Source organism: Delphinapterus leucas, chromosome 20 (assembly GCF_059928025.1).
Source record: "Delphinapterus leucas isolate spDelLeu-1000000601 "Yukka" chromosome 20, BTC_Dleu_Yukka2, whole genome shotgun sequence".
In the NCBI taxonomy this organism is placed as follows: Eukaryota; Metazoa; Chordata; class Mammalia; order Artiodactyla; family Monodontidae; genus Delphinapterus; species Delphinapterus leucas.
In genome coordinates this window covers 1,716,313-1,726,511 of record NC_143148.1, presented here as the reverse complement: position 1 = coordinate 1,726,511, position 10,199 = coordinate 1,716,313, and the positions used below count along the sequence as shown (strand labels likewise).

At 45.0% G+C, this 10,199-nt stretch overlaps 1 protein-coding gene across 1 annotated transcript; it reads right to left on the bottom strand.

Moving 5' to 3' along the window:
• Positions 1-1,080: 1,080 nt before the first annotated feature.
• Positions 1,081-9,848, bottom strand: LOC111170042 (uncharacterized). Its single transcript, XM_022564842.3, has 2 exons — positions 8,194-9,848; positions 1,081-2,849 (listed from the first exon to the last, which is right to left on the bottom strand). The coding sequence occupies exons 1-2, from the start codon at positions 8,444-8,446 to the stop codon at positions 1,192-1,194; spliced, it is 1,911 nt and encodes a 636-aa protein (XP_022420550.1). The 5' UTR covers positions 8,447-9,848; the 3' UTR covers positions 1,081-1,191.
• Between the last annotated feature and the right edge of the window lie 351 nt (positions 9,849-10,199).

Genomic DNA, 10,199 nt, shown 5'->3' with positions numbered 1-10,199 from the left:
TTTTACAGTCTTCATCGGAGGGGTCAGCCTGCATTCTGTCTTAGCTTTTAAGCTAGGTTGGTCAAATGTAGGTCGCAAAAGGGGGGCAGGAAAGTTCTTGCTGATTAAAAATCATTATTTGGTGACTTACATTTTGGGGAGGGTGGTGGGGGAGGAGCAGTAAGGGGATGGTAAAAGGGATTAGGAGGAATAGCCTTGGGGACCAGGCCATGTGAGGGCCACAGTGGACATTCCTAGTCCTTCAGTGTCCTTCACACTGCCCAGAACAGTGAGCATGTCAACTGCATAATGGGGAAACGAGGACATCCTGAAGTGGGTTTATGAAAAAGAAGGAAAGGACCTTGAAAACGAATCACTGCATATGGCAGTGGAGCCAGTGTCACATTTGGGGTGACTCCAATGATCCTCTGCAGTACCTGGCTTGGTGCTGCTGTCACTGTAAGAACGTCCCAAGAGGGAGGGTGTTTGCAGGAAGGAGATGTACACTGGAAAAAATGAAGCTGGAGGTCCAGGTGGAAAACACATCAGGTGTTGGTAGTTCATCTTTGGGACAAAGAAAATGGGAGTCCCTGCTCAAAGCAGGAGAGGCCACTGGAAGGGTGCAGTGTAGAGGAAGCACTCTCATCAAAGACCTGGCAGTAGTGAGGTCTTGTGGAATTCCCTCAACGTCTCTGGGCTGCACATGTCTTCCTTTACAAATGTGAATAAAAACACTATAAGCACTGGTTTGGTTGGGTAGATGAATGGGAGTCATTTCCAAGAAAGCCATCAATGTTGTTTCCCAGAGAAAAGACAGCCCTATTCATCAGCATGGGGCTATGGTATCAGCAGGGCTCCTGGGGTGGGGGGCAAAAGTGTCCGGATGGACAACGTGTCTTTTTGTCCTCAACGGGGGAAGGGGGAGAAAAGGACTGAAGTGACCAGATTCCCTATGTCCTGAACCAGGCAACCTGACATTGAATACAGATCGCTGTTCACAACAGATGATACATTCTCTCTGTGCCTCAGTTTGTCCCAAGAAAGGGTACATTTGCTGCACAGTAACTGCAGGGGTTCTTCCCACCCTGTTACAATCTCAAACTCCTTGAACATTAGTCCCATCTATATTCGCTATATTCATAAGGCCCTTTTACCAGTGTGAACTGATGTTTAATGAAGTGGCACCTTTCAATAAGATTTATCACATTCCTTTCACTCACAAGGCTTTTCTCCAGTGTGGATTTTCCTATGGATATGGAGGAGCTGTCTTCGGCTAAAGGATTTCCCACATTCAGTGCACTCATAAGGCCTTTCTCCAGTGTGAACTCTCTGATGACGACGAAGACTTGACGTATCAGTAAAACATTTCCCACATTCATTGCACTTATAAGGCCTTTCTCCTGTGTGAATTCTCTGATGAACATAAAGATCAGATATAATACTAAAACATTTCCCACATGCAATGCACTCATAAGGCCTTTCTCCACTGTGAACTCTCTGATGACGATTAAGGCTCGAGCTACCAGTAAAACACTTCCCACATTCACTGCACTCATAAGGCCTTTCTCCACTGTGAACTCTCTGATGATAATAGAGAGCAGAACTAGTAGTAAAAGATTTCCCACATTCACTGCACTCATAAGGCCTTTCTCCACTGTGAACTCTCTGATGATAATAGAGACCAGAACTACTAGTAAAAGATTTCCCACATTCATTGCACTCATAAGGCCTTTCTCCACTGTGAACTCTCTGATGATAATAGAAACCAGAGCTAGTAGTAAAAGATTTCCCACATTGACTACACTCATAAGGCTTTTCTCCACTGTGAATTCGCTGATGGTAATGAAGGCTCGTCTTAGCAGTAAAAAATTTTCCACATTTATTGCATTCATAAGGCTTTTCTCCAGTATGAACTTTCTTATGGGCACTGAGGTGTCCATTTCGGCTAAAGAATTTCCCACATTCACTGCACTCAAAAGGCTTTTCTCCACTGTGAACTCTCTGATGATTACAAAGGATTGACCTATTACTAAAAGATTTCCCACATTCATTGCACTCATAAGGCCTTTCTCCAGTGTGAACTCGCAGATGATAATAGAGGCCAGACCTAGTAGTAAAAGATTTTCCACATTCACTGCACTCATAAGGTCTTTCCCCACTGTGAACTCTCTGATGTGTAAGGAAACTAGATTTGTGGGTAAAAAATTTTCCACATTGGCTGCATTCATAAGGCCTTTCTCCAGTGTGAACTTTCTGGTGCTGACTATGGTTACTTCTTTGGGTGCAGGCTTTCCCACAGTTGCTGCATTCACAAAACCTTTCACAAGTGAGGACTGTCTCAGACTGAACAAGTATTTCTGTGTGGCTGGAGAATTTGTTGCCTTCTCCACAGCTGTGATGACATTTTCCACTGTCAAAAACAGCTTCACACTCCTTACTGTTGTTCAGTTTCTTCCTGGTATTAGTGACCTCTTTCTGAAGTCCCATTTTGGCCACATAGTTGTTCCCAATCTCCATGTAGCTAGAGAGATTCCCTGTTGCATGGATTGTGCAGCTTTTGAAAAATGCGTGTCTCCCCATATCACAGCTGAAGGGTTTCTCTCTAATGTGCTGCTTCTGGTGCTCTTGAAGGTTTGCAGTGAAATAGAACTGTTTCCCACATGCCCCACATGTGTATGCTTTCTGCCCCCTATTTGTTCCTTGCTCTTCAGCCAAGTGCAAAATGTCTTTCAAGACTGGGAGGCACATCTTACAGGGCTGGGTCTTCTCAAGAGATGAACCTGCGCTGGAAGTCCTGATCTGTGACACTCCTTCTGCAGATACGCTCTGTTCAGAAGGTGTCTCTTCATCCTCGACCCAGTGCCAAGAACCTGAAAACAAAGAAATGATGGTGAAGTTCTTGTTCATGTTATTGGGTGTGAGTGACACCATCACAACTGTATATCTGACACATGAAGGAAGCAGTCCACAGGATTGTGTTCAGGAAATGGAGTTGGGGTCAAATTGGGAAAGAAGGTGCTCTCATCAAGTACAAGACACAGGGACTGGATGTGGCCCAAGGCAAAAGGCAAGTTCGACAATTCACTCCTCTGTCAATGGCTTTTACAGGACCACATCTACTGGTGACCTATCATACTATGCAGAAGTGTATTTCCAGGCCCCAGAAAATCTGACTGCAACTGGTAGCTGGTGTTCAAGAAATATTAAAGGATATATACATGGTTGAGGACATAAACAATACCAGTAAGTACTAAGGGGAAAACAATGTGAAGACCACATGAGATAAATGGGTTAGAGAGGTGGTAGGGAAATTATCCCAGGCTGGAGTCAGAATAAAAATGGGAAGTAGGTGGCTTCCCTGGTGGCACAGTGCTTGAGAGTCCACCTGCCGATGCAGGGGATGCGGATTCGTGCCCTGGTCTGGGAAGATCCCACGTGCCGCAGAGCGGCTAGGCCCGTGAGCCATGGCTGCTGAGCCTGTGCGTCCGGAGCCTGTGCTCTGCAACTGGAGAGGCCACAACAGTGAGAGGGCTGTGTACCCCCCCCCCAAAAAAAGAGTCCACCTTCTAATGCAGGGGACGCGGGTTTGATCCCTGGTCTGGGAATTAGATCCTACATGCATGCCACAACTAAGAGTTTGCACACCACAACTAAGGGGCCTCCGAGCTGCAACTAAGGAACCCGTAAGCCACAACTAAGGACCCCACCAGCCACAATTAAGGAGCACACGTGCCGCAACTAAGGAGCACACATGCCACAACTAAAGGAGCAAGTGAGTCACCACTAAGGAGCCTGCGAGCCTCGACTAAGACCCAGCATAATCAAAATTTTAAATTTTTTTTAAAAAGATGCTTAAAGGTCTTCCCTGTGGCGCAGTGGTTGAGAGTCCGCCTGCCGATGCAGGGGACGCAGGTTCGTGCCCCGGTCCAGGAGGATCCTGCATGCAGCAGAGCTGCTGGGCCCGTGGGCCGTGTCCACTAAGCCTGCACATCTGGAGCCTATGCTCCACAGTGGGAGAGGCCACGGCAGTCAGAGGCCCACATACCACAAAAATTTTTTGAAAAAATGCTTAAAAAAAAGATGCATATAAATTAAAAGTATGTCAATACAGAAAAAGAGGTCCACACAAATCAAAAGAAAAAAAAGAAAAGTGGTAGTAACTATACTGATATCACAGCAGATTTTGCATAAGCAAAGTCATCAGGGATAATGAGAATGACACAATGGTAAAGGGGTCAATACTCCAGAATACACAACAATCCTTAACATGTCTGCGTCTAACAACACAATTTCAAAATATGAGGCAAAACAGACCTACAAGTAAAAAATAGATGAATCTGCTATAACACTTGGAGACTTCATTCAACAAACCTCTCTAAGAAATGAACAGATCCAGAAAAGAAAAAAATCTATAAGGATGCTGGTAAACTGAGGATCACCATCATCAGTCAACTGGATGTAACAGTCACCTACAGATTACTAGGCTACTCCATTCAAAAACAGCAGAATATTCTTCTCAAACTGACATAGAACATTCACAAGATGGACTACACCTTGGGCCAGAAAACACACCTTAACAAATTTAAAAGAATAGAAAACATACAAGATCAGTTCTCAGAACAAAGTGGAATTACACCGGCAACCAGTAACAAAAGGATAGCTGTAAAATTGCACAACACTGATAAATTCAACAATACACTTCCAAATAAAACATGGGTCAAAGAATAAATATTAAGATAAATTTTTAAGTATTTTGAAAGAAAGAAACACAGCAGTTGTGAAAACATGCAGATGGGGACTTCCTTGGTGGCAGTTAAGAATCTGCCTGCCAATGCAGGGGACACGGGTTCAAGCCCTGGTCTGGGAACATCCCACATGCTGCAGAGCAACTAAGCCCGTGTGCCGCAACTACTAAGCTTGCGCTCTAGAGCCCACACACTGCAACTACTGAAGTCCGCACCCCTAGAGCCCACGCTCTACAACAAGAGAAGCCACCACAATAAGAAGCCTGTGCACCACAACGAAGAGTAGTCCCCACTCACTGCAACTAGACAAAGCCCACACACAGCAACGAAGACCCAACGCACCGAAAAATAAACTTAAAAAAAAAATGCCGATGCAGTGAAAGCAGTGTTTATATGGCAATCGGTAGCACTGAATGCATATATTAGATAAGATGAAAAACCTAAAATCAGTCATCTGTGCCTCTATCTTAGGAAACTAGGAGAAAATGAAATACAAAAGAAGAAAAAAAGAAATAATTTAAAAAATCAGTAGAGAAAAATCAACAAAGGCAAAAAAAAGCTGGTTCTTTAAAATGCCCAATAAAATCAAAAACATGCTAGTCAGCCTAGTCACAAAAACAAGGGAGGACACAAATTATTAATATCAAAGTGAAAAAGGAGGGCTTCCCTGGTGGCACACTGGTTAAGAATCCGCCTGCCAATGCAGGGGACAGGGGTTGGAGCCCTTGTCTGGGAAGATCCCACATGCTGCAGAGCAACTAAGACCGTGAGCCACAATGACTGAGCCTGAAAGACACAACTACTGAGCCCGCGCACCTAGAGCCCCATGCTCAACAATAAGAGAAGCAATTGCAATGAGAAGCCCGCATGCCACAATGAAGAGTAGCCCCTCAATCACCGCAACTAGAGAAAGCCTGTGCGCAGCAATGAAGATCCAATGCAGGGAGGGAGGGAGGGAGGGAGGGAGGGAGGGAGGGAGGAAGGCAAGGAAGGAAGGAAGGAAGGAAGGAAGGAAGGAAGGAAGGATGGATTATACACCATGACAAACTGAGAATGATCCACGTTATACAATGCTGACTTAACATTAAAAAATCAATTAATATAATCCATGTCATCAACAGGTTAAAAACCAACTCATGATCTCATCAATAGATGCAGAAAAAGGATCTGACAAAATCCAACAGCCACTCATATTCAAAATCTCCATATGATATAACCTAAAAATTGAAAAAATACTTAAACTTGATAAACTAAATAAAACCCTATAGCTACTATCATACTTACTAGAGAAAAACTAGAACTCTCCCACTAAGACGAAGAAGGCAAGGATGTTCCCTTTTACAACTCCCTTTCAACTTTACAGTGGAAGTCAAAACAAAGGCAATGAGATGAGGTTATATAAATGGCATACGGATCAGGAAGGAAGGAATAAAACTGTCTTCATTCTCATATGACATGATCAGCTATGTAAAACACCCAAAAAATAGAGGAAAAAACAATTCCTGGAACTAAGAAGCAATTATAGCAAGCTTTCAGGACATAAGCTTAATATACAAAAGTCAATTATGTCCTATATACCATCAATGAACAAGTGAATTTGAAATTAAAAACACAATACCATGTAAATTACCACCCTCTCAAAAAGAAAAAGAGAGCAATAGAAAGAAATATTGAGTTACAGATCTACCAAAACATGTACAAGATATACATGAGAGAAACTATAAAACTTAGATAGAGAAATCATGAATTCCATGGTGGTCCAATGGTTAGGACTGCATGCTTTCACTGCCATGGGCCTGAGTTCGATCCCTAGTAGGGGAACTAAAATTCCTCAGGTCTCACAGAGTAGCCAAAAAACAAATAAACGATCAAACATTCTAATAAAGAAATCAAAGAACTAAATAAATGGAAAGCTATTTCACGTTCATAAACAGGAAAACCCAGTATCATCAAGATGTCCGTTCTTCCCAACTTCATCAATAGATTCAATGCAACCCAAATCAAAATACCAGCAAGTTATTTTGTGGACATAAATACTTTCATCCTAAAATTTATACAAAAAGGCAAAAGTCCGAGAATAGCCAACACAAAACTTAAGAAGAACAAAGCTGGCAGACTGACACTACTCAACTTTAAGACTTAGTATGTAAAGTAATCAAGCCAGTGTGATATTGCTGAAAAGACAGAGAAACTGTTCAATGAACAGTATTGAAAACCCAGAAATAGACCCATAGAAATACACTCAACTGACCTTTGACAGATGAACAAGCGCAATACAATGGAGAAAATTAAGTCTTTTGAATAAATAGTACTGGAACAACCGAACATCACATGCCAAGAAATGAATTCTAGACACAAACCTTCACAAAAAATTAACTCAAAATGGATCACAGACCTAAATGCTAAATACAAAAATACTCTTAAAACTTAGTAAGAAAACAAAAACCCAAATACCAAATAAGCAAAGCATCTTAACAAACACCTCATTAAAGGAAGATATACAGGACTTCCCTGGTTGCGCAGTGGTTAAGAATCCGCCTGCCAATGCAGGGACGCAGGTTCAAGCCCTGGTCCGTGAAAATCCCACATGCCACGGAGCAACTAAGCCCGTGTGCCACAACTACTGAGCCTGCGCTCTAGAGCCTGTGAGCCACAACTACTGAAGCCCACGTGCCACAACTACTGAAGCCTGCGTGCCTAGAGGCCATGCTCTGCAACAAGAGAAGCCACTGCAATGAGAAACCCGCGCACCACAATGAAGAGTAGACCCTGTTCACCGCAAATAGAAAAAGCCCACGTGCAGCAATGAAGACCCAACGTAGCCAAAAATAATAATAATAAGATATACAGATGACAATTTAGCATATACAAAGATGCAAGGAAATGCAAATTAAACTGAAAAGTACACACTATTACATACCTGTGAGAAGGGCCAAAATCCAAACATTCACAACACCAAATGCTATAAGGGTGTGGAGCAACAGGAATTTCATTCATTGCTGACCGGAATGCTTAACAGATGCCAGTGTTGATAAACAGAAATTGGAACCTCGGAAAAAGGTCTTACAGAAACGGCTCATGGTCTGTTTTAGTAACGACCATGTCAGTGACAACAGTCTGTTGTGAAGTAAGGCACAAAAAAATGTCATGGAGAGGAATGGAGCAAAACTTGGGTACCATGGATTTTGACAATCGCCTGGGCAGAGAGGGCGAGCAAGGAGGGATCTATCAGACTGAGTGCAAGACTACTGAACCTAAATCCTCACCTGCAAAACTTTGGAGCTACAGGTGTCCCGGCACTAAGGAATAGGGATGCACTCTGCCTAGCCATAGTAACCACAGCACATAACCAAGAAATTGAAGAAAGCAGTGCCTGTGTTCCAGATGTGAGAAGGACAGAGCTGCCCTTGGGGAAGAGAAGAAAGGCAGAGCCTCGCTCAGAGGATAGGGGTGGGTGTGAGGACCTTACCCAGCATGCATACAAGTGCAAAGTTCTCCAGCATGACATCAAGGTACAGGTGTATCTGAACCTCATCAAGAAGACACCATTCCTCCCAGGAGAAGTACACGGCAACATCCTCAAAGGTCACACTGCCCTGGTAAACAGGGACAAATAAAACCATGAACAGTCTCACTCCTGAAAACCCACAATCCATCTTCCTACACATTTCCCCTACTACCCAATCAGATGGAGCTTCTTGGGACCTGGGGAAGAAAACCATCTTCCTTTGATCTGCACCTCCCTTTTCCTCCAGAATACATAGGCAGTCATTTCAAGTCTAACTCTTGCCCTTCCCTGTTTATTTCCACCAGAAAAAAGGAGATCTGCACTTACCTAAACCAGCTCAGCCTCACCTCAGAGCACTTCCACATACTGGTATTGGATTCATGAGTAACCTTCCACGCCTCCTTCCACTGGTGTTGGGAAATGGGAAACCCCTCCATAGAACCCGGCCTTCACTCAGGAAACTGAGCATGGGGTTCTCCAGGGTCCCCAAACCAAAGAGCTGGGAGAATGGCAGGTGAAGAGCCCCAATACACCTCAAATACAGAGAATGTGTGCGTGGGGGGTGAGAACAAGCGAGGGACTGGGACAACCTCCACTTGCTCCAAGTGTTTCTGCAGCCTGGGAACATGTAAGAAAAGGCAAACTATGGAGGAAAGAGAACATGGCTGTGTTCCAGAGGCTCATGCACTTGTATGCATGCTGGGTAAAGCCCTCACACACACCTCTATGCTGTGAGCTAGGCTCTGCCTTTCTCTTTTTCCCAAGGACATCTCTGTCCTTCTCACAACTGGACCTCTGTCAGGTACCAGAGCCAGGTAACATCGGGATGACTAGCAAACCTCTCCTCCGTGCCTCGGTCCCCGGTGCTACCTCTTACAAGTTGTGACTTTGGAAAAGTCACAACTTCCCTCTGCCTCAATAATCTCATCACCCCCTACAGTCTGTACTTCCACCAAACAGGCTCTGGAGTATTTTTAAAGGCCTAATTCAGATGGTGTCTTTCCTGTGTTCAAAACTCTCCACCGCTCCGAGGGCTCTCGGAGCCCTTCTCGGAGGGCTTTCCTCTCGGAGAAGAAAGGTATAACCTCTCATCTACCACTCCAGATGCAACCTGGCCTCAAACTTTCTTCCTTGCAGAAACAAGATGGACTCCAGGTTCCCGGAATGTTCCTGCTTCAGTTCCATCTCCAAGTCTCACGCAGGCAGAAAAAGGGAAAAGACCCCTGGAGGCCCCTCTGTCCTAGACCCTGGGCCTGGGATAAAGCGACGTGAACAGCCGCCTCCCACGCGGGCCGTTCGTATCTGGGTGGGGAGACAGGCCGGGGAGAACTCGGAACGCACAGCGTTTACCTGAGCCTGGTCCCTCAGCGCAGACGCCGCCATCGGAACTTCTGGACGGAAAGGAGTGGCGACAGTCGACCGACCGGGTCCCACTCTGCACGGACACTGCAAGTGTCTGTCCCCGACCCTCAAAACCGCCCCGGTTCAGTGCGCACAGAGCCTCCTCTTGCGCCTCTTAGCCTGTCACCTCGCTCCCAACACCGCACACAGAAGCCCCTGACCATCTACAGAGACTTCACCGTAATTAAAATGGCAGCCACGAAGAAACCGGAAGTCCCTCTCCAGGAGATTCGCCCTCCCGGAAATGCCCCCTTGCTCGATTTTCATTGGATGAAAGTCGCTGCCCCTTAGCACAAATTCTTCTGGGTAATGTAGTGCAAAAATCTCAAGGAAGGAAGCCCCACACCGGGAAGCCCCACTTGGGAAAAAGCCAAGAAGCACCAGGAGGAGCACTAGGAAATGACCTCTAGGGCTGGGGTGGGGGGGCTCCAGCCTTATTACTGGGGCGGAGGACCCATGGGGTCGGGGAGTGCATTATCTCGGAATCCTTTAAACCATCCCACGTTTAAACCCACTGGTAACAGGAACAAAGACTAAACATTATCCTATTGCTCCTGATATACATG